We start from the raw sequence: 27,277 nt of genomic DNA, 5'->3' as shown, positions 1-27,277 counted from the left end.
AAATGCATTGTGGGACTTTTAGTTCCTTGACAGCTGGAGGGCCAAGTTTGCCCATGCCTGATATAGGGTCATGCCATTTGGGATTATGCTGCCCATTTACAATATTTGAAAAAATGGCTACCTATTTGTTATTTGTAGATTATGCTGTCTAATTGTTACTTAGGGACATACCGGTAGCTTCGTCGTGATGTTATTAGAGGATTATGCTGCATAAACATGCTATTTGGAGTCATGCTGTATAATTATTCTAATTGTAGTTGTGCCGCTTGAGGTTCTGCTTCATAATTATGCTGTTTGGGGTCATGTTGACTAATTATATTATTTGGTGGGCATGGCTGTCTAATTGTTATTTGGGGTACATGGTTGCCTAATTTATGGGATTTAGGAAGCTATATCCCCAAATGGCATAATTAGGCACCCATAACCACCAAATAACAAATTAGGCAACATGGCCTTAAATAACATAATTAGGCAGCATGACTCCAAATAGCAGTATCCCAAATAACATCATTAGGACTCCCAAATAACTATTAGGGAGACAAAAAATATGATTAGGCAGTCATTTGCTCAAATAACATTCCAAATGAAATAAGTAGGTAGTATAGAGGTTGTGTGTTATACCAAGGGATTCAACAGACTTGCAAGGGAGACAGGAGAAAACACAAAGACACCAGGAGCCGCTTATGGTGTAGTATGTCAAGTGCTGATCACATTGTCTTAAAGAGCAAAAGAATACTCACAAGTGTGGGTTGCACGACTAACAACCACAGTATGAAGGCAGGTGAGGAAAGCCTGTCCTCACTCGGGTTCTTTGGTCATCAAATATGTGGGTTGTGCTCCAGTAAAAAGCAATAGTTCAGAATTGAACACTAGACTAACCCCCAAAGCAGCTGGGGGGCTGTGACATAACAATTGGGAGGGAGATGGCGCCCCAAAAAATAGGTGGTGTTGGATTGAACGGTATATCTATATTATGTCACTAAAAATAGCAAAAAATATAAATAATAAAAAAGGCTTACCTCAAAGGAAGGGGCAAAGCCAATTTCAACAAAGGTTTATTATTCATCAGACACTATCAATGATAACGCGTTTCACGGAACACAGTCCGCTTCCTCAGATCAAATACAAAGCAGTGTCTTTATACTATAGACAGTAAGTTCGAAACGTCTACAGTATAAAGATGCTGCTTTGTATTTAATCTGAGGAAGCGGACTGTGTTCCGTGAAACGCGTTATCATTGATAGCATCTAACGAATAATAAACCTTTTGTTTGAAATTGGCGTTGCCCCTTCCTTTGAGGTAAGCTATTTTTATTACTTATATTTTTTGCTATTTTTAGTCACATCATATAGATACAGTATACCGTTCTTTCACCACCACCTATTTTTTGGGGTGCCTTCTCCCTCCCAGTTGTAAGTAGGTAGTATGACTCACAAGTAACAAGGATGCAATAATGTCCCTAAATAACATTAAAAAAGCAGCATAACCCTCCTCCACCAATAAGATCATTAAGCAGCATGAGCCCATATGGTTTTACCTCAAATTATATAATTAGGCAGCATAACCCCAGATCACATAGTTAGTCACTGTGCCCCCAAATAGCAGAATTAGACAGCCATGACCCAAAAACATGATCAAGCAGTCATGTCCCCAAATAACATAATGGGTTAGCATTACTTCAATAACAACAGCTTTTTTTGTGGTAGACAGACATTCTGATTGGTATGTGGCTATACAACCCCACACAAATTAAATTGCAATGCACTTTGTATTCTGTCCACCTTTGATATGTATTAACCATTGCATATTGAGATCACCAAACAAGACTTGCTATTTTAGAGATGCTGGTGTGACCGGGTGATATAGTGATCACAAGGCTTTTTTCAACTTGTTCAGATGTTAAAGCTTAACCATTTGCAGAGACTCTGAAGTCTCATTTTTTTAACAGTTTTTTTAATTTAATCATGTTTACCACCAAGTTGAATCGCCGCAATCCCGTCGCAAAACGAGAGTTTCTTCATAGAGAAAAAACCCTGCAAAGCTCAAGGGCTCGCAGAGCTTTACTTCCTTGAAGAGACCGAGCCCTGAGCTGTAGTTCTGCCTCCTCCGCAGTCAATCTCTGCCAATCTCTGCCTCCTCCTGCCCCTCTAAGTCTTCTTTTACTGATAGGGGTGGGGAGAAGGCGGAGATCCGCAGAGATTGATTGCGGAGAGGCAGAGCTACAGCTCAAAGCTCTGCCTCTCCAGGGCAGCACAATCTGTGACCTGCAAAGTCAGGGAACTTTGCAGGTCGTTTTCTATATGAAAAAATACTCGTTTTGAGGCGGGATTGCGGAAATTCAACTGAGGCGCGAGTACGCAAGAGAGGGTGCTTGTGCAGTATGGAGTGGCCCCTCTTCAGAAGCGCGAGTCCTTCTGAAGACTGCTGAAGGCCCCCAATGTGGAAAAGAGCAGTCCATGACCGAATGGTTGTGGACTGCTAACAGGGAAGCCTGCCGGGTAATGAGGATACCGGGAGGAGAACAGTATGTACAGCTTTTGAAGCCCAGCAGTGTCATGTACAGGATTAAGCTTGTTTCCTGATGTGTGACAATAACTGAGGGGAAATTATGTGTGTTTATGCACCTTAAGACTGTTCTTGATTGTATCTCTGGGGCTTTCCCCGAATGCATTGTACAGTGGGTTGCAAAAGTATTCGGCCCCCTTTAAGTTTTCCACATTTTGTCACATTACTGCCACAAACATGAATCAATTTTATTGGAATTCCACATGAAAGACCAACGCAAAGTGGTGTACACATGAGAAGTGGAACAAAAATCCTACATGATTCCAAGCATTTTTTACAAATAAATAACTGTAAAGTGGTATGTGCATAATTATTCGGCCCCCTTTGATCTGAGTGCAGTCAGTTGCCAATAGACATTGCCTGATGAGTGCTAATGACTAAATAGAGTGCACCTGTGTGTAATCTAATGTCAGTACAAATACAGCTGCTCTGTGAGGGCCTCAGAGGTTGTCTAAGAGAATATTGGGAGCAACAACACTGTGAAGTCCAAAGAACACACAAGACAGGTCAGGGATCAAGTTATTGAGAAATTTAAAGCAGGCTTAGGTTACAGAAAGATTTCCAAAGCCTTGAACATCCCACGGAGCATTGTTCAAACGATCATTCAGTAATGGAAGGAGTATGGCACAACTGTAAACCTACCAAGACAAGGCCATCCACCTAAACTCACAGGCCGAACAAGTAGAGCGCTGATCAGAAATGCAGTGAAGAGGCCCATGGTGAGTCTGGACGAGCTGCAGAGATCTACAGCTCAGGTGGAAGACTTTGTCCATAGGACAACTATTAGTCCTGCACTGTACAAAGTTGGCCTTTATGGAAGAGTGGCAAGAAGAAAGGCATTTTTAACAGAAAGCATAAGAAGTTCCGTTTGCAGTTTGCCACAAGCCATGTGGGGGACACAACAACCATGTGGAAGAAGGTGCTCTGGTCAAATGAGACCAAAGTGGAACTTTTTGGCCAAAATGCAAAACGCTATGTGCGGCGGAAAACTAACACTGCACATCACTCTGAACACACCATCCCCACTGTCAAATATGGTGGTGGCAGCATCATGCTCTGGGGGTGCTTCTCTTCAGCAGGGATAGGGAAGCTGGTCAGAGTTGATGGGAAGATGGATGGAGCCAAATACAGGGCAATCTTAGAAGAAAACCTCTTGGAGTCTGCAAAAGACTTGATACTGGGGCAGAGGTTCACCTTCCAGCAGGACAATGACCCTAAACATAAAGCCAGGGCAACAATAGAATGGTTTAAAACAAAACATATCTATATGTCAAAGTCCAGTCAAAGTCCAGATCTAAATCCAATCGAAAATCTGTGGCAAGATCTGAAAACTGCTGTTCACAAACGCTGTCCATCTAATCTGACTGAGCTGGAGCTGTTTTTCAAAGAAGAATGGGCAAGGATTTCAGTATCTAGATGTGCAAAGCTGGTAGAGACATACCCTAAAAGACTGGCAGCTGTAATTGCAGCAAAAGTATTGACTCAGGGGGTCGAATAATTACGCACACCCCACTTTGCAGTTATTTATTTGTAAAAAATGTTTGGAATGATGTATGATTTTCTCACATGTACACCCCTTTGTATTGGTCTTTCACATGGAATTCCAATAAAATTGATGCATGTTTGTGGCAGTAATGTGACAAAATGTGGAAAACTTCAAGGGGGCCGAATACTTTTGCAACCCACTGTATATGTGCAGTCGACAAGTATCCATTTATATATAAGGTCTTGTGTGTATCCACTGGAATCGTGTGTGAACAAGGAATTTTATTGTTTGCTGTGAATTTATAATTGTGTACTGTCAAAGGCGGCATTAGAGTATGCAGGGCCTGGGGCGAGAGTCATATGCGGGGCCTAGAGACATATGCTGTGGATACACGCACACACACACAGATATGCTGTGGAAACACACACACACTGTGGAAACACACACTCTGTATAGGTTAGATAGGTAGGTGCCCCGCAGTATAGATTAGCTAGGTAGGTTCCCGGCAGTATAGATTATAGGTGCCTGCAGTACAGATTAGATAGGTAGGTGCCCCACAATATAGATTAGATAGGTTCCTGCAGTACAGATTAGATAGGTAAGTGCCCCGCAATATAGATTACATAGGTTCCTGCAGTACAGATTAGATAGGTAGGTGCTCTGCAGTATAGATTGGATAGATGATTGCAGTATAGATTATAGGTGCCTGCAGTACAGATTAGATCGGTAGGTGCCCCACAGTATAGATTAGATAGGTGCCTGCAGTATAGATTAGATAGGTGCCTGCAGTATAGATTAGATAGGTAGGTGCACTGCAGTACAAGTTATATAGGTAGGTTCCTTGAGTAAAGGTTAGATTGGCAAGTGGCTGCAGTGGTGGGGAGAGCGGGCATTGAAGTTAAAACTCACATTTCTTCTGCTGATCATCGCAGCTTCCATCTCCTTCCTGTCCCAGCATCTGTGTATTGGTAACAGCGCCCCCTGTGGTGACATGCGGTCACATCATCACAGGGGGCGCTATTACCAATATGTCAGATGGTGGGAAAGGTGGAGATGATCAGCGAAAGAAATGTGAGTTTTAACAACTATGCCTGCTCTCCCCACAGCCGCAGAGGGTGCGGGGCCTCTTCAGGCACGGGGCCTGGGGTGATTGCCCCACTTGCCACCCCCAAAGGCCGGCTCGGGTACTGTGATAATGATAATTGATTTCTTAAATAAGTAGGTAACTGTTATTTAACTGTACACTTATTTTTATTTTTTTTGTTAAAAAGTACAAGTACATTGTTTAAATTGTTGTTTAAACGAAAATAGCTATTGCTTGGACTTGTTATAATAAAATCTGCCAATCACAGGGTAATGGAACAACTTTCTCTGGAGCCCGCAGCCTCCCTGAACCTAATACACCTCATTCAGGTAACTGATTTAATTGTTTTTATTTGCTGGTTCATAGTATGTGCAAAAATACAATGGTTTGTCTCTATCAAGAGATTTTCCTATACAGTAATGACTTTCATATATAACTTTATGACAGTAGATTCTATCAGCAGTCTTGTGGAGGACAGTTGATCAAGGAAAGTCATATGCTAGAGGAATTGATAGCTATCAAGAGTAGTCTTCTGTGGAAAACACTTAGACCACCATTTGGGAGCATCAGTATACCGTCAAGTTCAACCAGAAGGAAAACAAAACAAACAAACAAAAAAACACTGTCAAGTTAATCCTAGGTTAAAAGTAAAAAAAAACCTTAAAAAGTAAAAAAAAACCTTACAAGGCCTGAGCCAATTAGCCTTAAAGAGAACCCGAGGTGGGTTTGAAGAATATTATCTGCATACAGAGGATGGATCTGCCTATACAGCCCAGCCTCTGTTGCTATCCCAAAAACCCCTAAGGTCCCCCTGCACTCTGCAATCCCTCATAAACCACAGCCATGCTGCTGACAAACAGCTTGTCAGAGCTGGCTGTGTTTATCTCTATAGTGTCAGTCTGCTGCTCTCCCCGCCTCCTGCAGAACTCCATTCCCTGCCTGCATCCCTTCCCTCCCTGCTGATTGGAGGGAATGGACGGGGGCAGGGACCGGAGCTATGCAGGAGGCGGGGGAGCAGCTGAGACTGACACTACAGATGTAAACAGAGCCTCACAGCACGGCGGTGATTTATGAGGGATTGCAGAGTGCAGAGGGACCTTAGTGGGGTTTGGGATAGCAACAGAGGCTGGGCTGTATAGGCAGATCCAGCCTCTGTATGCAGATAACATTCTTTAAACACACCTCGGGTTCTCTTTAAAAGGGAAAAAATCCCTCCTGACTCCAGATGGCATAGCTGTAGATGTCCTTCAATGCAAGGAAAGCATCCTAGCCCTTTTTAAATGCAGATATAGGGCTCGATTCACAAAGCGGTGCTAACCTAGTTAGAGACTTTAGGCATGATAACCATTGCACCACGCTGGTGAAAAGCCAGTTTAGGCATGATAAGTTTAGGCGTGATAAGTTTAGGCATGATACGTTTAGGCATGCTAAGTTTAGGCGTGATAAGTTTAGGCATGCTAAGTTTAGATAAGTTTAGATTGCGCACAAAGTCCCGCACGCAAAGCAGCGCCATTAAACTCTATGCGAAGTGCACCAGACTTTGCTAGCGCAAAACTTTTGATCAGCTGTGCACTGCTGTGCTAACCCAGTTGGTGCTTAAACTTATCACGCCTAAACTTATCACACCTAAACTTATCATGCCTAAACTTATCACACCTAAACTTATCATGCCTAAACTTATCACACCTAAACTTATCACACCTAAACTTATCATGCCTAAACTGAGTTTAGGCGTGATAAAGGGCTTTTCACCAGTGTGCTAACTGTTAGCACCGCTTTGTGAATCAGGCCCATAGAGTTTTCCATAACTAATAACTACTTCCTGAGGTAAGATGTTTACCACTTTTAAAGAGAACCTGTAACAAAAAAACCCAAAAACCTCTGGGGGATACTTACCTCGGGAGGGGGAAGCCTCGGGGTCCCAATGAGGCTTCCCGACCTCTGAAGCTTGGAGGAATCTAGTACTGGCACCCCCGAACCCCCCCTCCCCCACAAGCTTGACAAGCAGTGATATATGTACCTCTCTGCGATCCTGCACAGGCGCACTAGTGGCTTTTAGTTCAGGCTAGGCGGAAATAGCCAAGCCTGATCGTATCCGCTCTACTGTGCAGGCGCAAAGGAGTCGCGCCTGCACAGTAGAGCGTATTTGATCGGGTTCGGATATTTCCGCTTTACCTGAACGAAGAGCCGCTAGTGCGTCTGTGCAGGATCGCAGGTAGGTATTTATTTACCTCGCCGAACTTCAGGCGGTCCCGGCGCTTGAACGGACGGATGGAGGAGGACGGTGGAAACCTTGTTGGGATCCAGATGCTTCCCCCTCCCGAGGTAAGTATCCCCCAGAGGGTTTTTTTCAGTTACAGATTCTCTTTAACCACTCTCACTGTGAAGGAACGCTTTCTAAATAGATGGCAAATCTTTTTCATCCATAAGCAGATCATGTTCCATTGTCTGTTGTACAACCCTAGGGACAAAAAGCTTATCTGCTAAGGTTTTGTACTGATCTCTGATGTATTTATACATGTTAATCAGATCACCTCTAAGTTGCCTTTTTTCCAAGCTAAATCCAGTTTGTCCAACCTTTTTTGATGAGATCTTCCATCCCTCTAATTGATTTAGTTGCCCGTCTTTGTACCCATTCAAAACGGTCACTGTCCTTTCTACTGTATAGTGTGGTGCCCAATTCTGTATCCCATACTCCAGATGTGGTCTCACAAATGATTTATACAGAGGAAGTAGTATACTAGCATCTCAAAATTGTATTTTCCATTTTATGCATCCCAGAGTTTTATTTTCTTTTGCTACTGCTGCTTGGCATTGTATACAATTACTTAACTTGTTATCAACCAGAACTCCCAAGTCCTTCTTAAAGAGGAACTCCAGCCTAAACAAACATACTGTCATTAAGTTACATTAGTTATATTAATTAAAATAGATAGGTAATATAATCTTATACCCACACTGTTTTAAAAGAACAGGCAAATGTTTGATTTCATTATGGCATCCATCTTTTTGGTTGAAAGGAGGTGACAGGGAGCATGAGACACAGTTCCAACTGTCCTGTGTCCTGAGCACCTCTCCCAGTTGCTAGGCAACGTGAATAACAACATAGGAATTTTTTTTTTCTTTGATGGGTGGAGCTTAGCTAAAAATGCAGCTAAAAATGATGCTTTGGTAAGAAAAACAAAGTTCTGATGCTGTGAAACTGTTAAAGAAATACCAAACCTTTTCAGTTGTGCTGAATAGATTTTTAGTCCGGAGGTTCACTTTACAGTCTGAGGTTCCCTCATTTATTTTATATGGTGCTCTGCCACAGTACTCTATCCACATACACGCATTTTCTTCTAGTCCATGTATCCTCAGCTTCTGCACCAGGCTATTGTGGGGAACAGTGTCAAAAGCCTTTGCAAAGTCCAAGTATACTACATTTTTTGCTTTCCAAAAATCCAAATTTTTATTCACCACTTCATAAAAGCTGAGCATGTTTGTCAGAGAGGACCTGTCTTTACTAAAACCATGCTGTTGAACTGAAATAAGATTATTTTGTGCTACATACTTTTTGTATAGCATCCCTTAGGATAAGGATCAAACAATTTACACACAACTGATGTTCAGCTTACAGGTCTATAGTTTCCTGGTTTTGATTGTTTTCCCTTCTTGAATAAGGGGAAAGCATCAGCTGTATGCCAGTCATAAGGAACTGACCTACTTGAAAGAAAATCACAGCAAATAAGATAAAGTGGATTATCAATAACTCAATTCAACCCCTTTTAATATCCAGGGGTGGATGCTATCTGGGACAGGTGACTTGTCTATCTTGGATCTTATTTAAATGTGCCTGCACACCTTCCTATGTTAGACAATTCATGCTGAATGAGGTAGAGTGGAAAAACCCAGGACGATATTATGAGCTAAAGGCATCACCTTGGTAAAGATAGAAGCAAAGCAAGCATTTAAAATTTCTGCTTTAGCTCAGGCACTTTTGGTGTAACCCCACCCCTGCCTGGTTTGCCTATGCCTAAAAACTGCACTGTTCCCATCCACTCAGTATTATTATTATTATTATTATTATTATTATTATCGATTTACAGTGGCTAGCAAAAGTATTCGGCCCCCATGAAGTTTTCCACATTTTCTCACATTACTGCCACAAACATAAAACAATTTTATTGGAATTCCACGTGAAAGACCAATACAAAGTGGTGTACACTTGAGAAGTGGAACGAAAATCATACATGATTCCAAACATTTTTTACAAATCAATAACTGCAAAGTGGAGCGTGCATAATTATTCAGCCCCCTTTGGTCTGAGTGCAGTAAGTTGCCAATAGACATTGCCTGATGAGTGCTAATGACTAAATAGAGTGCACCTGTGTGTAATCTAAGGTCAGTACAAATACAGCTGCTCTGTGACGGCCTCAGAGGTTGTCTAAGAGAATATTGGGAGCAACAACACCATGAAGTCCAAAGAACACACCAGACATGTCAGGGATAAAGTTATTGAGAAATTTAAAGCAGGCTTAGGCTGCAAAAATATTTCCAAAGCCTTGAACATCCCACGGAGCACTGTTCAAGTGATCATTCAGAAATGGAAAGAGTATGGCATAACTGTAAACCTACCAAGACAAGGCCGTCCACTTAAACTCACAGGCCGAACAAAGAGAGCGCTGATCAGAAATGCAGTCAAGAGGCCCATGGTGACTCTGGATGAGCTGCAGAGATCTACAGCTCAGGTGGGGGAATCTTTCCATAGGACAACTATTAGTCGTGCACTGCACAAAGTTGGCCTTTATGGAAGAGTGGCAAAAAAAGCCATTGTTAACAGAAAAGCAGAAGTCCAGTTTGCAGTTTTCCACAAGCCATGTGGGGGACAGAGCAAACATGTTGAAGAAGGTGCTCTGGTCAGATGAGACCAAAATGGAACTTTTTGGCCAAAATGCAAAACGCTAGTTTTAGTTTCTAGATGTGCAAAGCTGTTAGAGACATACCCTAAAAGACTGGCAGCTGTAATTGCAGCAAAATGTGGTTCTACAAAGTATTGACTCAATGGGCTGAATAATTATGCACACTCCACTTTGCAGTTATTGATTTGTAAAAAATGTGTGGAATAATGTATGATTTTCGTTCCACTTCTCACGTGTACACCACTTTGTATTGGTCTTTCACGTGGAATTCCAATAAAATTGATTAATGTTTGTGGCAGTAATGTGACAAAATGTGGGAAACTTCAAGGGGGCCGAATACTTTTGCAAGCCACTGTATATAGCGCCAGCATCTTCCATGGCGCATTGTGCAGTATATTCACCCTGGGAGCTTGGACCTAGGTGGTTGTGTGCAGGAGGGGTAGGGAGTAGGCATGCACAGTATATGATAATTTGCGGGTGTGTTCCTATTAATTTTCCTTTCTCAATTTTTTTAAATTGATGAATGCAGTTCCCTTAAAGTTCCTCCACTGCTGGTTGAGTTCTCTGTGTAGCTTGAATTTGAGGTGTGATTGTTGACTGTACAGGGAATGTGGCTTAAGAAAGGAGCTGATGTTTTGATGTTTCTGCTAGGCCCACCCAATAAATAACTATTTTTACCTGAAAGTTGCTTACTTGTCAGCTTTTGCACTTACTGCAAGGCACCATTGTGCTGGATGGAACATCCCACATGTACCTCTTTGTTACCTTAGGAAGCTTTGCCTTATGCCAGGTATACTTTAAAGGAAAAATCCAGAAAGCTTTCTGGATGGGGATATAGTGTTGAGCTCTTCTGTAAAATTAGACCTCATTCTGAACTAAAATAACATCATAATACAGGATATTGTAAGTTACTGTTTATTTGTAACCATTTTGTTATTGTCATTACAAAATTAACGTTGCCTTTCAAATACCTACGTATTTTGCATGAATGTTTTCATACTGTAATTCACAAATTAACATTTTCAGTGTTATGCTTTTAATTACAGAGTCCTGCCCACAAGGTTGTCTTAATGGAGCACTTTGTACAGAAGCAGGTTTATGTGACTGTGAGACATTTCAGGCACAAGGAGAAAGATGCCAATATGGTATGGATATCATATTTGTTGAACACAACACAGGGTTGATTCACTATAACAAATAGCGTACGTTATCAGAGTTAACAGGCCTTATCAGAGTTAACATGCCTTATCAGGGTTAACATGCTTTGTTCATACTGTAGCGCTCGCTATGCTACTCTGATAAGGCACGTTAACTCTGATAAGGCACATTAACTCTATTAAGACATGCTAACTCTGATAAGGCACACTATTTGTTATAGTGAATCAACCCCCACATGCTTGCAATGACCCTAAGTTCATTTGATATTCTTTGGTTACCTGAGGCTGTGAATATAGCTGTCAGACAAGCACCAACTATTATTGTTATGTTTTCATATATACCCTGCTGATTGCCACTAGAGTCCTCAAATACAGGGAGCTTTCTTATGTAAACATCAACTTTCTTTACAATGGCAAGCATTTACAAAAGGCTGATCGATTAAAAAAAAATCAGCTCGGTAAAATACCTCAGTATTTTAGACTTTTTTTTCCCAATTCACAAACATTTTCACAGGTGTGGTAGAAGTTCAGTAATGTACCGAAAAATGGGTTTCGATTCACAAAAACCTGTTCGGTAACAGCAGAAGAGTGTGGAGCTGTCTCTGTTTTGTTATAAGTCGTTCCGTGCAGTAACAGCATTTCAGTAGTAAAAGGCATCCCCAACATTCCTTTAGAATGTACATGTTTGCTATAGTTCCTCTGCTCCCTCTGAATCTGTCCATTAGCCTTTCTTAATATTTTATTTTATTGCCAAAGCTTAGATGAACTCCAAGACACATTAAACACACCATGTAAAGATGATTTCCTCACTAGCTCCTCCGCATCTTCAAACAGGAATGGGTTAAACAGACAAAGGGCTCCAGGGGATGCCTCTTTTGTTCTGTTCTCTCTACTCCGCTGCCTGGGGGTAGAAAAGCTTGTTCCTCCCTAGAAGCCCTTCGAATCCTATCAGCAAAGAGACAGGGGCTTGCAGGAGACAGGGGCTGTTATTATTGGCTCTCTGCTCATGCCAGTCATGGGATATCCACTCTGAAGCATTGCGAAGGCTGTTTTTTGACACCTGAGAGCTGCCAGTAATCAGCGAACATCCCTCTTGGCTTGACCGCATGCTCAGATTTGTGAATTGACATTTTCTGGCATTTATTGACGTGTTTACCTCACAAATCAGTAATTTTCCTCACTACTGGGTAATTTCAGCTTGTCATACGGTAACAGCATTAGTGAATTGACATTTCACTAAATGATCAGTAAAATCTGCTGTTTTCTGCATTACCACATGTAGTAGTGCTTTGTGAATGCTGCCCAATGTTGTGCTTGTCTTCATCCCCTCACACTTCAGTTTTTGTATTGGTCCACACCATCGCAATGAGGAAATGTGAGGTGCGGTATGTAGAAAACAGTGAAGACCCGGTACATTGTTAGGATTCCACAAGATTCAGATCACCTCTGGGTACCTAGGTGCAATTGGGAGGGGTCAGGTGATTTGTGCACAGTGAGAGACTGGCTGCTGAATCTTTTAAGCTCCTCCTCTCTACCTTGTGTGGGGGGTCTTGTGATGGGTACAAAAATTGATCAGCTGTCTCTCTAGTAATATGTCATCTCAACAGGAAATGGAGGTAGAGGAGCCATCCAAATATTTTAAATATATTTAAAATAAAAATGAGCAATGTACAAAACTGCTAATTAATGCAAATTTGCTATCATATTTATTTAAAGTGTATCTGAGCCAAACACATACCTAAAAACACATACTTACAGAAGGAGAGGGAAGCCTCTGGATCCAGTAAAGGCTTCTCGTGTCCTCCTCTCTGCTGCTCTCTGGGAACCTCCAGAAAATTTGGGCTGCGCTCCTCGTCAGGCACAAGTGGGGCCATGCAGCATCCGTTCCAGCATGGCTGAGCCTGCGTAGTAGCATGGAGTTGCTTGTGCACGAGCGGCTCAGGCTTAATGTGCAAGTGCGACTGTACTTGTGCAGGTGTAGTATGGCCACGCTTGTGCCTGAAGAGGAGCGCAACCCCGATATTCAATCTGACAAACCCTTGTCAGATTTCTTTGAAGGGTCAGCGCTCGGCAACGGGGAGACGGAGGAAAACGTAGGGAGTTTCTATACGATCCAGAGGCTTCAGTAACTGTGTGTTTTTTTTAAGTATGTGTTAGGTTCTGGTACACTTTAAAAATTGGAGGCTTTACTAATCTTCTCTCCCTAACATTAAAAAGGAACTCCAATGAAAATAATGTAATGAACAAATGTGCTTAATTTTTACAATAATTATGTATAAATGATTTAGTCAGTGTTTTCCCATGGTAAAATCTTTCCTCTCCCTGATTTACATTCTGACATTTATCATATGGGGACATTTTTTACTGCTGGCAGGTGATGTCAGTGGAAGTAGCTGCTGCTTGCTATTTTGGCAATTGGAAACAGCTGTTATTTTCCACAATACAACAAGGCTCCCACAGTGTGATGTCAGCACCATGGTCCTGACATCACACTGTGGGAGGGGTTTCAACACAATATTAGCCATACAGAGCCCCCTGATGATCCATTTGAGAAAAGATAAATATTTCTCATGGGAAAGGAGGGTATCAGCTACTGATGGGATGAAGTCCAGTCCTTGGTCAAGGTTTCTCTTTTTCTGTACTCTCACACTTGAGTATGAAGACTGTTGCTCATATGGATTGGGCAATGAGGCACATTGTTGATGCTTCAACACAGAAGAATCTTCAAAAGATCAACTTTGCCAGTTTTAAAGTGATGATTGGTATTCACATCCATAAGACCACTGTGATGAGTGGGAGCAGTAGTGAGTAGTAGTGATCTATAACAGCTTTATAAATAGGCCTATTATGCTTCACAAGTTGTTTATCATCTGGTATTTCTCTACAGTTATCTTTTGTTGTATATGAGTTGTGCTTTAAAACTGTGTGCTATATATTTGTACAACAGAATACATTACATGAGTTCAAGAATATTCTCTCTGTGTTTCTTAGTACCAAACCACGGCAAGGAAAGGGACGGGATCTGCAGGAGCTGGGGACAATACAATTTTGAGACTTTTGATGGAATCTATTTCTACTTTCCGGGAAACTGCTCCTACATCTTTGCCAGAGATTGCAGTTCTTCTGTGCCCCTGTATACCATTTGGGTATGTAATTAATTGCTAGTCCAAAAACAAAACAAACTTGTAAACAGTTTTATAATATACAATCGAGATTGTATCATGTATAGGCACACCAGCCAATCTTAAATGTTTACTTTGCTCACAGTGGATTTACCTCCAGCAGTCTCTAGTGGATGAGTCCAGTATGGCAGCTGTGGCATAGTACGATGGCACTGGCGGGGGTTTGTCACATTGGTAAGCAGTGGCTGGATAGTGTACTGGTTAAGGACTCTGCCTATGACCCAGGAGACCAGGGTTCGACTCCCTAACACTGTTAATGCCTATTGAGCCTGCAGCTCTACCTAGTGACTGCAGCTCTGGTGCTTTAAGTCCACCAGGAGAAAAGGGCAATATAAATATTCTGTATCTTGTCTATCTTGTGTCTTGTCTATATTTTTTATCAAATAGTAAATTCTGTATAACATGAGGTTTCTAACTGTGGAAGCTTAGCCCTGTACCTATCCCTCATGCCATACAACCATGCAAAGAAACACAACCTCTGGCCAATATATTGTGTGTGGCAAGTGTCTATGTAAATAGCAACTTTTCTTTGTGTTTTAATGTAGAGTTTGCAGAGGCACCATACAGGTAGAGAGTGGTCATGAAGCATATCATAACACTTAATGGTGTCTACTGTAATGTAATAGTGATCTTTCATCATACTATGGTGTAGCTATGGAAAAGTAATAGTATCTGGCCATACTCCCCTAGTCGTATGTAACGTGCAACGATCCAGCCACCAGAGCACCAGGTGGAAATCGACAAATTGTATAGCAAAAGGATAAGCACACTCAGTAGTATGCGCAAAAAGGTGGATCAGCGCATCACCAGGCCGCCTCCGAATGGCCTACAATCAGAGGTGCGCTGAGCCCCCCCAGAAACTGCAAACGCACCTTGAACCCAAACAGAAGCTCTGCATATACACCAAAAGGAAGGCTGCTAAGTGGGAGAAGCTGACCAAAAATGAAATAACCTTCCTGGCGGTAAGTAGTGTTGGGCGAACACCGGGATGTTCGGGTTCGGGCCGAACAGGCCGAACATGGGCCAGATGTTCGGCATGTTTGGCCCGAACGCCGAACTCAATGGAAGTCAATGGGACCCCCGAACATGCCCATTTTGGGGGCCCTATGGGGTCGCAGGCATAAGGGGGGAGCATGCCCCGATCGTGGGGGGGGGGTCGGAAATTCCCCCCACCTCCTCCGCTAGTGCTCCCCCCCTCTGCCCGCTTCCCCATAAAAAAAGTTTAAGGCAAGTTAAATAGTACCTGGTGGCTGGCACTGGCAGTGGAGTGAGGAGGAGGAGGAGTCCGAGTAGCAGAGTGACGCGTTGAGGCCGGGCAGCGGGCGGTTCAGCGGTAGTACCCTTGTGGTACTTCCGCCCTTTCTCTGACCTCACGTCCTCTGCATACGAGGGTACGCGTCACGCGTACCCTCGTATGCGTCATCACGTAGAGGACAGGGTGATGTTCTGCAGAACCCGAACAGTGGCGAACACTGTTCGCCCAACACTAGCGGTAAGCCCGAGCTGAGCTCTGGCTATGCCGCACAGGAGGATATCTTAGCCCCTGGTGGGGCGATTTGCCCCATTTAAAGTGCTGTACGCGCAGCTAGCACTTTGCTAGCCGCGCGCACAGCTTGATCGCCGCCGCTCTGCGGCGATCACTCGCACGCAGCGGCGGAAGAGGGCCCCCCCGCTAGAACCCTGCGCTGCCCGGACCAATGAGTTCCAGGCAGCGCTATGGGCTGGATCGGAGGCGTCTGACGTCAGGACGTCGGCTGACGTCCATGACGTCATTCCGATCATCGCCATGGCGACAGGAGAAGCCAAACAGGGGAACACGTTATATACGCGTTCCCCTGTTTGTTATTGATGCCGGCGACGATCACACTAGAGGGACACAGGTGCCCTCTAGTGGTGTTTCATGTAGCTACCACTCTGGTAGCTTTACATGAAACAAAAAAAATAAATTAAAAAAAATGGATTTCTGCCTATTTGGCAGAAAAAATGAACCGCCAGGAGGGTTAAATTAGTACATAGCAAAGAAATGAACAGCGCTACTTAAAAACAGATAAGTGCCTACCTGCAAGAGAGTGCAAGCCCCATTCGTGGAATAAAATACACACCTAGCATACACATAAGCTGTCTACCACTGGAGGATGTTGGTTTCCTGTAACAGCTTGCATGCAATTTGTTAAGTACTCGTCCCTCCCACTGCGGAGAAGTCATCCCCTTTTGGGAGGGGACCTAACACTAACTAAATCCTACCAACGCTACCAAGTAAAATCGAAAATTGATCCACCTTTTTGCGCTGATCCACCGATTTTACTTGGTAGCGCACCCAGGCTATGCATATGCATAGGTTAGGATTTAGTTAGTGTTAGGTCCCCTCCTAAAGGGGGATGACTTCTCCGCAGTGGGAGGGACGAGTACTTAACAAGTTGCATGCAAGCTGTTACAGGAAACCAACATCCTCCAGTGGTAGACAGGTCATGTGTATGCTCAGTGTGTATTTTATCCCACAAGTGGGACTTGCACTCTCTTGCAGGTAGGCACTTATCTGTTTTTAAGTAGCGCTGTTCATTTCTTTGCTATACACTCAGTAGTATGTTGCAAAACTTTAAGCTCTTTTAATACAAAAAAGTTTCCATAAATACACTTCGTGTTCAACAAGGGCTAGCAACTTGCAATAGATAGGCACCAAAGACTCCCAAAGTCCATCAAATGCCTGCTGGCCGACTTGTATAAAAAGTTCATGGGGGAATAGAGTCCAAGATCCACACTTCCCAGAAAAAATGTGTCTCAAAGCATGGCAACAGACACTGGCCTAATGCTGTTTCGGGCAGCAGCCCATCTTCAAGCCGATAAATGTGCACAAATGTGCCCGAAACAGCATTAGGCCATTGTCTGTCATGTTTTGAGACACATATTTCCTGGGAAGTGTGGATCTTGGACTCTTCCCCCATGGACTTTTTATGCAACTCGGCCAGCAGGCATTTGATGGACTTTGGGTGTCTTTGGCGCCTATCTACTGCAAGTTGCTAGTCCTTGTTGAACACGAAGTGTACTTATGGAAACTTTTTTGTATTAAAAGAGCTTAAAGTTTTGCAACATACTACTGAGCAGGGGTGTAGCAGTAGGGGTTGCAGAGGTAGCCACCGCTTAGGGGCCCTTGGTGCAGAGGGGCCCCGAAGGGCCCTCCCTCAACTACAGTATTAGCTCTCTATTGGTCCTGTGCTCATAATAATCACTTCTATAGGTACTTTGAATAGTGGTAATTATTAACAAACCGTTCCCCATCCCCTTCTTGCACCTCTGACACTGTAGTTGCCATTGTCAGGTTTTGGTGCGCCGTATCAATAGCTATGTATAGAGTGCTTGGGGTGCCCCATTGTAAAACTTGCATCGGGGCCCAAAAGTCCTTAGCTACACCACTGCTACTGAGTGTGCTGATCCTTTTGCTATACAAAAAGTGTAGCTATGGAGACGGGTCACAGTTCGGGGGATTCTTATTATTAATTTATAAAGCACCAACATATTTTGTGGTTCCTTACAAAGTAAGAAACAAACAAACAAACATGGGGTACAGCAGACAATTGGTGCAAAATCCAGAGAGCCCTGCCCTTGCAAGCTTACAATCTAAAGGAAATACTTAGCGACAGGTCAAAGGGGAAATGGCCTAAGTTAGAGAGTATGCTTGTCGGTGGAAAAGTGAGTTTTGAGTGAGCGTTTAAAGATTTCAAAGGTTGAATATACTATGCTCCCTCTGCCCCTGCACTCTTTATATAACAGTTGCATGATATGGACTTTATAAGGACAGCCACAGAGTGAGACAGGTGTAAGCAGTGGTAGGTTCACTTTTTTTTAATGGTTTCCACTATTCAAAGCACAAATACAAGTTTTAAAAAACACCACAGCACCAGTAAAGAGCTAATGTTGTGGATTAAGGACAGCCCTAGGTGAGCCCTCTGGTACAGAGGCCTATTTGTGGCAGAAACCTCTGCATAACCTGTTGCCACACAACTGGTTTCATATATATACCTCTGCATATAGGTTCTCTTCAAATTGATTCAGGAAAGGGGGACACGATTTAGTTTTGTGATATTGGTGGAATGAACATATCAATCCAATCATTTGTATAGCGCTTTTCTCATGTCGGACTCAAATAGCCCGAGAGCTGCAGCCACTGGGATGCGCTCAAGAGGCCACCCTGCAGTGTTAGGGAGTCTTGCATTAAACTCCATACTGAGTAAGTACTGACCCTAGTCAGGATTTGAACCCTGGTCTTCCATGTCTAAGGCGGTGCCCTTAACCAGTACACTATCCAGCCACTATATACAGTATATATACAGTGCTGGTCATAATTATTCATACCCCTGGCAAATTTTGATTTAAAGTTACTTTTATTCAACCAGCAAGTATATTTTTGACAGGAAATGACACAGGTGTCTCCCAAAAGATAATTAGACGATGTACAAGAGTCATTATTGTGGAGAAAAACATTTTCCAGCTTTTATTTACATTTGAGCAAAAAGTGTCCAGTCCAAAATTATTTATACCCTTCTCAATAATCAATAGAAAAGCCTTTATTGGCCATTACAGCAATCACACGCTCCTATAATTGCAGACTAGCTTTTGCATGTCTCCACAGGTATTTTTGTCCATTCATCTTTAGCAATGAGCTCCAAATCTTTCAGGTTGGAGGGTCTTCTTGACATCACCTGATCGTTAGCGCCCTCCACAGATTCTCAATTGGATTCAAGTCAGGACTCTGGGCGGGCCACTTCAAAACATTAATGTTGTTGTCTGCTAATCATTTCTTCACCACTTTTGCTGTGTGTTTTGGGTCATTGTAATGCTGAAATGTCCGCTGGTCCCCAAGCCCAAGTTTCTCTGCAGACTGCCTGATGTTGTCGTTGAGAATCCTCATGTATTGCTCTTTTTTCATGGTGCCGTTTACTGTGATTAGGTTCCCTGGTCAATTGGCTGAAAAACACCCCTAAAGCATTAGGTTCCCACCACCATGTGTTTTTTGGGTTGAAGGCTTTTCCTTTTTTATGCCAAATGAAGATACATCATTGTGACCAAACAATTCATTTTTTGTTTCGTCTGACCATAACACAGAAGACCAGAAGCCCTCTTCTTTGTCCAGATGAGCATTTGCAAAGGCCAAGCAAACTTTTGTGTGCCTTATCTGGAGAAGTGGTGTCCTCCTTGGCCTGCATCTGTGGAACCCAGCAGTGTGCAGTATCCGTTGGATTATCTGCCTTGAGACATCGCTACCAACAGAGCTCAGATTCACCAGGATGGCCTTGGTGGTGATCCTTGGATTCTTTTTCACCTCTCTCACTATCCTCCTGGCCAGCACAGGTGTCAATTTTGGCTTTCCACCACGTACTCTGAAATTTTCAACAGTGTGGAACATCTTGTATTTTTTATACTTTGCACTGTAGCCACTGGAAGCTGAAAACATTTAAGAATGGTCTTGTAGCCCTTTCCTGACTTGTAAGCAGCCACAATGCGCAGCTGCAGATACTTACTGAGCTCCTTTGTCTTAGCCATGACTGTCCACAAACCAACTGCAGAGAGCTGCTGTTTTTCACCTGTTGACTTGATTAAAACAGCTGTTCCAAATTTATCAGGGTAGTTAGGATGCTTTGGACTATTTGGAATGGTATAGAACTTTGGATTTTTCTTCCACAGACCATGACAGTTTGTGAAGGTTATGAACAATTTTGGACTGGAAACTTTTTGATCAAATGTAAATAAAAGCTGAGAAATGTCTTTGTTCCACAATAATGCCTCTTGTGCGTAGTCTTATTATATTTTAGGAGACACCTATGTCATTTCCCATCAAAATATTACTTGCTGGTTGAATAAAAGTAACTTTAACCAGCTGGGCGGTATGGACGAGCTCAGCTCGTCCATCACCGCCGGAGGCTGCCGCTCAGGCCCTGCTGGGCCGATTTTCATGAAATAAAAAGCAGCACACGCAGCCGGCACTTAGCGTGTGCTGCCTGATCGCCGCCGCAGCGCGGCGAACCGCCGCATGCAGCGGCAAAAGAGGGTCCCCCAGCCGCCTGAGCCCAGCGTAGCCGGAACAAAAAGTTCCGGCCAGCGCTAAGGGCTGGATCGGAGGCGGCTGACGTCAGGACGTCGGCTGACGTCCATGACGTCACTCCGCTCGTCGCCATGGCGACGAGGTAAGCGATCAGAAGAACGCATCCGGAGCGCCCTCTAGTGGGCTTTCATGCAGCCAACTTTCAGTTGGCTGCATGAAATAGTTTTTTTTTATTAAAAGAAAACCCTCCCGCAGCCGCCCTGGCGATCTTAATAGAACGCCAGGGTGGTTAAGTCAAAATTTGCCAGGGGTATAAATAATTAGCACTGTATATGATATGCTCCATTTTTGCCTAAAATAACCAGGGAAGGTATGGACAGAAGCCATTAGCAACTATGTAGACCTTAAAAACACAAAACATATTTAGGTTCTTGTTGTGTAAAAAAAATGTATTACTTCATATATGTATAAGTTGAATCTGACATTCATAATTGGTGTGTCCTTCAGAATATTTTAATTTTGTTTTTTTTCATTAGGTTCACAACAGTGCTGCTTGTGATGGATCTGTGTATTCTTGTCCACGTTCAATCAGTATGTTTTTCTCAAGCCAAGAGGAGATCACAGTTTCTGGATATGAAGTGAGAAAAGGAGGCATGCGGTAAGGGCTTGTTCATACCTAGGGCGTTTTGCGAGTTTTTTTGAGCGCCGTCGATTTTGAAAAATGCATTGAAATCGCTAGTGCAATGAATCCTTATGGGATAGTTCATATCAGCGCATTGCGTCCGCTTTCCATTCAGCAAAGTGCTGCATGTACCATTTTCAGGGCAATTTTGCTACAATGGATGGTATAGGAAAAATGCAAAATGCTCACGAATTGCTTTATCTGCGTTTGCGTTTGTGCGTTTATGAATAAATACATTGTATACATTCTTTTCTGGGTCAAAGAGTTCATTTCCTGACTTGCATCAGGAAGTGAAAAAAACAAATCGCTCTGTAAAAGCGATTTGAAAGAGCGCTTAACACAAAATTGTAGCGCACAGTGGAGCGCCGGGAGGGAGGAAAAAACGTGCAAGAAAACATGCATTGTATGAATAGGTATTGGCGGGACTTATGGTGGTATCTGGGTGCCTACCTTAATAAATCCCATCCTTTACCCTTTAAATTTGTAATTTAAATGTTAGTGTTAAAATAATCTTCTGTTTTTCATCTGTAAATTTCATCTTTTGTTTCTTTCTTTCGTCTTCTTTCTTCTGATATGGATTTGAGCGTCATCTTTTGGCCATTGGTTCCTGTTGGGCTGCCGCTGCACCTCGTCGAACTCGCTGCTCCTGGCCACACCTTTGCCAGGCTCCCTCGGCCCCCTTTATCCTGGCCCTACAGTGCTGCTCCCTACTGGAGCTCTGCCGAGCACCCCTGGCACCATTGCTAACCACCTCCGCAGTGGAAACACTGTCAGGACCACTGCCATTCCCTGCCAGGACTCCTCTACAAAGGTTTTACTAGGAGCCCCCAAAAAAGTACATTTAAACCTCCTACTGGGGCTCCCCAATGGTTCATAGTCTGAACCAATTAGAATCCTCCCTGAGGAGGATTCCTATTGGTCAGTGTATTAGACTAATGGGGAGTCCTGACGGCACATTGAAAGATACTTTTTGCTGGGGCTCTCTTTACAGAGACAAGACAAGACAAGACAAATAACATTTATATTGCGCTTTTCTCCTTGCGGACTCAAAGCGCCAGAGCAGAGCAGCAGCCACTAGGGTGCGCTCTATTGGCAGTAGCAGTCTAAGGGAGACTTGCCAAAGATCTCCTACTGAATTAGTGCTGGCTTACTGAACAGGCAGAGCCGAGATTCGAACCCTGGTCTCCTGTGTCAGAGGCAGAGCCCTTAACCATTACACCATCAGCCAGAGCAATACAGAAACTAGAGAAAACCCCAGCAAAAGCATATTTGAATTTGCTGCTGGTGTTTCCTATTAGTTCCTACACTAACCAATGGAATTTCTTAAAATGGAGGAACACCATTGGTTAGTGTAGCAAAATCTTGCTTCTACATTTCCTGGCAACTATGAGCTATGCTCAGGAAAATTACTCTTATTTGCCTAAGTGCAGCTCTTCTCGCTTTGCCCTGGTGAATCCAGCAATCAAATTCACCAATAACTTCTGTGTCAGGGGATAAGAAACTCGCATGCAGCAAGTTTCTTATCACCTGGAATTGCAATAGAGTCCCAAGCTTTAGAGAATAGATCACTACCTGACTTATTTTTGATCGGGGAGTGGCGATTGCTTGCCATATTGCTTACCATATTGGCCCATTCTCAACCCATTTCAGCATTTTATGTATGTCTTCCCATCTTAAAACCAAATTGGTTTCTGATAGCTATTTTCTTTCCATACATGATTGCTCTTTGCGTGTTATTTATATCCCACATTTACATTGTACTACCATATCATACAGTACTTTACAGTTATAGAATTCCCTTCTGTTATGTTTTATCAGTCAATAGGATAGCAGAAAGCTTTATTTGAACTGAAGGATCAGTGGAAGATCTTATTTCTTGAGTTGTTGTGCTTAGTTTCACAGTCTTTCTGCTCTCTGCCGACAGGGTAACATTGCCACAGACAGTGGAAAACGTATTTATTGAGAGGCTGGCTGACTATATACTAGTGAAGACTACCTTTGGATTCTCTCTTGCCTGGGATGGAGGTTCTGGTATATATATTAAACTAACAGAAGATCATAAAGGGAAACCTTGTGGCCTTTGTGGGAACTTTAATGGCAATTGGACAGATGACCTGACAGTGCAACACAGTAAGCAATATAATGTTCCAGATTGCTTAGTTTTGTCTCTGCTTTGCAGGGATATACATGTTTTATAAACCTAATGTTAATAAACCTAATTTTATTAACTACAGATCTCAGTTTTCTTTCTCCAACACTCACACTTTCGTTCATGTCTTATGCATGTGACTTTTCATTTTCATTCAGATTTTTTATTTTGACGCAAGATACAATACAACTATAAATACACATGATCTGCAAAAAAAATCAGAAAGCTGTCTGATTAAGGCCTCTTGCACACTGCAAGTGATTCCGATTCAGATTCCGCTTTTTAATCAGTTTTTACATCCGATTCAGATTCTGATTTGCAGTTTGCTCCCTGCACACTGCAAATCGGAATCTGAATCGGATGTAAAAACTGATTAAAAAGCGGAATCTGAATCGGAATCACTTGCAGTGTGCAAGAGGCCTAAATATTGTGGAAAGAAATGCAAAAAATGGCATGTGAACAAGTGAAGTGAGCAGTGGTGGTTTTCCCCACTACTGCCGAATATGCAAATGATCTCTTTATGTTCCTGAAGCCAGGCTTAAATCCATAATCACTGGTGTATAGCAAGCCTGTAGCGCATAACTTTTACATAGCCATATCAACCCAACATGCAGACAGCCTGTTCTGGTCTGTCGGTCCTCATTAGTGCATGGCAGGGATTGATATGGCTCTATGGGATAGGACTTAGACCAGTACAACAAAATACCCAAGCAGTTCAAGGTGACCCAGAAGCACTAGGAAAGTACAGGGGACTATAAGAGACAGAAAAGCCCTCCTACTAAAAAAGCATCACTCAGTGCCTTTTTTGTTGTGCTCTTTAATCCATTGAGAGTATCTTTCGGTTTCATATAATATTTTTGAGTCCTTTGAGCATCTATATATAGATAAATAAAATACAGTTTTTATTTTAAATAAGTGAGCATGGGTTCTCTTTTATATATATTTGCATAAAGCTGTGTCTTCAACTTTCTGAAGTCCAAAAAATTCAGAGTGTTGCCACATGCTGTCATTTCAAAGTAAAATCTTGTTTCTATTGTAACATTTTGTAATACTTTTCCATTGTACATTTTTATCTATGGTTTTGGAGTACAAATAGTTCAGTAATATAAATATGTTCCTTCATTAACAAGCCAAAGTTGAACATAGAAATAACATTAGTGTCTGTCCATAGTAGTTTAACAGTGCTAGACATTCAGCAGATGCATCCAAACATTGTCAAATACAGTTAGCCAACAATGCTAAGTGTCAGTGTTTCAGCAAACATGATGTAGATATGCATAGGGAAAGGCCATTTAGTTTTACCTGTTGTTCCCACTGATCAGTGGCGTAGCTAAGGAGCTCTGGGCCCCGATGCAAGCTTTACATTGGGGCCCCCCATGCACTCTATACATAACAATTGATACAGCGCACCAAAACCTGCCAAGGACAACCACAGTGTCAGAGGTGCAAGAAGGGGATGGGGAACAGCTTGTTAATGATTACCACTATTCAAAGTATCTATAGAAGTGATTATTATGAGCACAGGACCAATAGAGAGCTATTTTTGGAGTTGAGGGAGGGCCCTCGGGGCCCCTCTGGCCCAAGGGCCCCGATGCGGTCGCAACCTCTGCAACCCCTATTGCTACGCCCCTGCCACTGATGCAAAAATACAGAACCGAGTCATATGAAGTTTGGCCAGACAATGGTCACTGTTGACTGGCAGCAACTGTTTGCAGTAAAGTTGCCCCTACTCATTGAATGAACAGGTCTTAATTATTTAGTTCATTTGAAAGAGATAACACCTATTAGCAACTCCATTCTAGTCAACACTTATTTACTGTTTTTATGTCTTATATAGCGGGAGAAACCACAGAAGATATAGCTGTGTTCGCAAATAGCTGGTATGTTCAGATCCCCAACGAACCTGTTTGTGTAGAAACTGCTTCTGACTACTCAAACCCTTGTTCTCAGTTTAGTGTTCTTGAGGTATGTATTGATCAGATCTTTAAGTAATATGTTAGTAATAATAATAATGCTAACATTTGTCTAGCTCTTTTCTCCCATTGGACACAAAGTGCTTGAGATCTGCAGCCACTAACTCCATGCTCTGTTGGCCACCCTGGAGCATTAGGGAGTCTTGCCCTCCTAGCGGAATAGGTAACTGGCTCCAGGCAGAATTCATACCCTGTGTTGAAGGCGTTGCCTTTAACCAGTACACTAGCCAGCTTGTACAGAAATGATTAATGATATGCAAATGAAGAAATATGAAGCATCACATTTTTCCAGTGGCCACCTTACTTTAAAAATACATTATAAAAGGTTGCTGTGAAATGAGCAAAGAAGATTAGACTTAATTGGGGATGGTAAAACAGAGCAGGTTACATAGACTGCTAAAGCTTTTGTACATGAATGTTTGACACCCGTTTGCTACCGGTAATTAATGGCATAGCCAACAAAACAGAGCTCAAGTGATATGTAAATTGTAGCAATAAGAAGTTGCTTAAATACACCTATATACATATATATATATATATATATATATATATATATATATATATATATATATATATATATATACACACACACACACACACACACAGCGTATATTTTTTTTTGTGGGGAGTGCAGACAAAAGCACCAATTAATAGTGTTTGTCAAACTTTCACCAGTGGAGGCTCATTGCTGGGGTTGCTGGGATTGTTTTTTAACTATGAACTGCAGTCCTGCCATCTCATTGAAAGTCAGGATGTTGTCTACGTTATGGCAAAACCTTAATTTTGTGAGGATTTTTTAGCCAGTCTAAGGTGGGCTTGATTTTTTCTTTTGGATAGTTGTGTTGCTGCATAATCCAAATACACTTCAGTGATAGATCAGGATTTAGCGATTTTCTGTGTAACCCAACTGATGTAAATTCTTTCTCAGGTCTTCTAGAAATTGTTTTTACTTTTTTTAAGGCATGGTATGCTTTTTTAGACCTTTATTTATTACATTCCTTAATTTATTACTTTATTCCTTTATTTATTACATTCCTATCGAGGCTGCCCTATTTATTTCATTATAAACAATAACAGTTGCCTATCAGTCCTGCTGAACTCTTGGGGCTTGGTTCACTAACCGGTGCTGAGCCGGTTAGTCTGCCCTAAGTGTCAGTGTGCGCAAACCACGGCATTGGGTGGTTTGCGCCCACAGAGTTGAAATAATCACGCTCACTGCGAAGCGCGGATAATGGTGCGCATTGCTGGTCCTTAAAAGTCGCACCCGATGCGACGAAAATAGCGTCATTTTCATCGTATCGGGTGCGACTTTTAAGGACCAGCGGGTGCAACGTTATTGTCGCACCGCACACTAATATTGGCGCGCTGCGCGTGCAGTGCACGGGACCACGCGCAATGTAGCTTTGCGCACACTAGCGGCCATAAAGGGCTTTTCACACCGGTGCTAACACTTAGCGCCGGTTAGTGAATCAAGCCCTTGGGCTGCAGTAGTGTCTGAATCAAACACCTGAAACAAGCAGGCAGCTAATCTTGTCAGAGTTTATTCAGAAACTTCTAATCTACATGCTTGTTCAGGATCTATGGCTAATGCTGGGAATACACAATGAGATTTTCCAGCAGATGAACTGTCCAATCGATTCTCCGATCGTTTTTTTTCTGATTGACTTCCATTCACTTCTATGAGAAATCAATCAGAAAAAAACAATCGAAAATCAAATCGGAACCGTCGAACTATCTACCTGCCAAAAAATCTCATGGTGTATTCCCAGTTTAAGAGTATTAGAGGCAGAAGATCAGAAGGATAGCCAGGAAATGTGCATTGTTTAAAAGAAAATAGATAGGTCAGCCTCCATATGTCTATCTCCTCAGGTTCCCTTAAAGTAATGTTTACACTTACTGGACTGGCAGCATTCACTCTGGGCTGTGATTGGTAGAATTTTACCCATCAAGGGGCCCATACACTCGATTTTGATTGGTCGATTGCAAATCGATTGACCAATCGACTGATTTGCGGCCGATTTCGATCAATTTCGATCGATTTCAATCGATCTGGCAGGCTGG

At 42.6% G+C, this 27,277-nt stretch overlaps 1 protein-coding gene across 3 annotated transcripts in view; it reads left to right on the top strand.

The window, feature by feature from the left end:
• Positions 1-27,277, top strand: part of OTOGL (otogelin like) — a 197,941-nt gene that overhangs the window by 3,674 nt on the left and 166,990 nt on the right. For all 3 annotated transcript variants that reach the window (XM_068276877.1, XM_068276876.1, XM_068276878.1), the window contains exons 4-9: positions 5,404-5,464; positions 11,083-11,181; positions 14,185-14,339; positions 20,949-21,070; positions 23,019-23,224; positions 25,081-25,208. In XM_068276877.1, the coding sequence (XP_068132978.1) occupies positions 5,404-5,464; positions 11,083-11,181; positions 14,185-14,339; positions 20,949-21,070; positions 23,019-23,224; positions 25,081-25,208 (771 nt within the window). The remainder of the gene's footprint in view (positions 1-5,403; positions 5,465-11,082; positions 11,182-14,184; positions 14,340-20,948; positions 21,071-23,018; positions 23,225-25,080; positions 25,209-27,277) is intronic.

This window comes from Hyperolius riggenbachi, chromosome 3 (genome assembly GCF_040937935.1).
Source record: "Hyperolius riggenbachi isolate aHypRig1 chromosome 3, aHypRig1.pri, whole genome shotgun sequence".
NCBI lineage: Eukaryota > Metazoa > Chordata > Amphibia > Anura > Hyperoliidae > Hyperolius > Hyperolius riggenbachi.
Note: the sequence above shows the minus strand (reverse complement) of the source record. Positions and strands in the feature narration are given on the sequence as shown.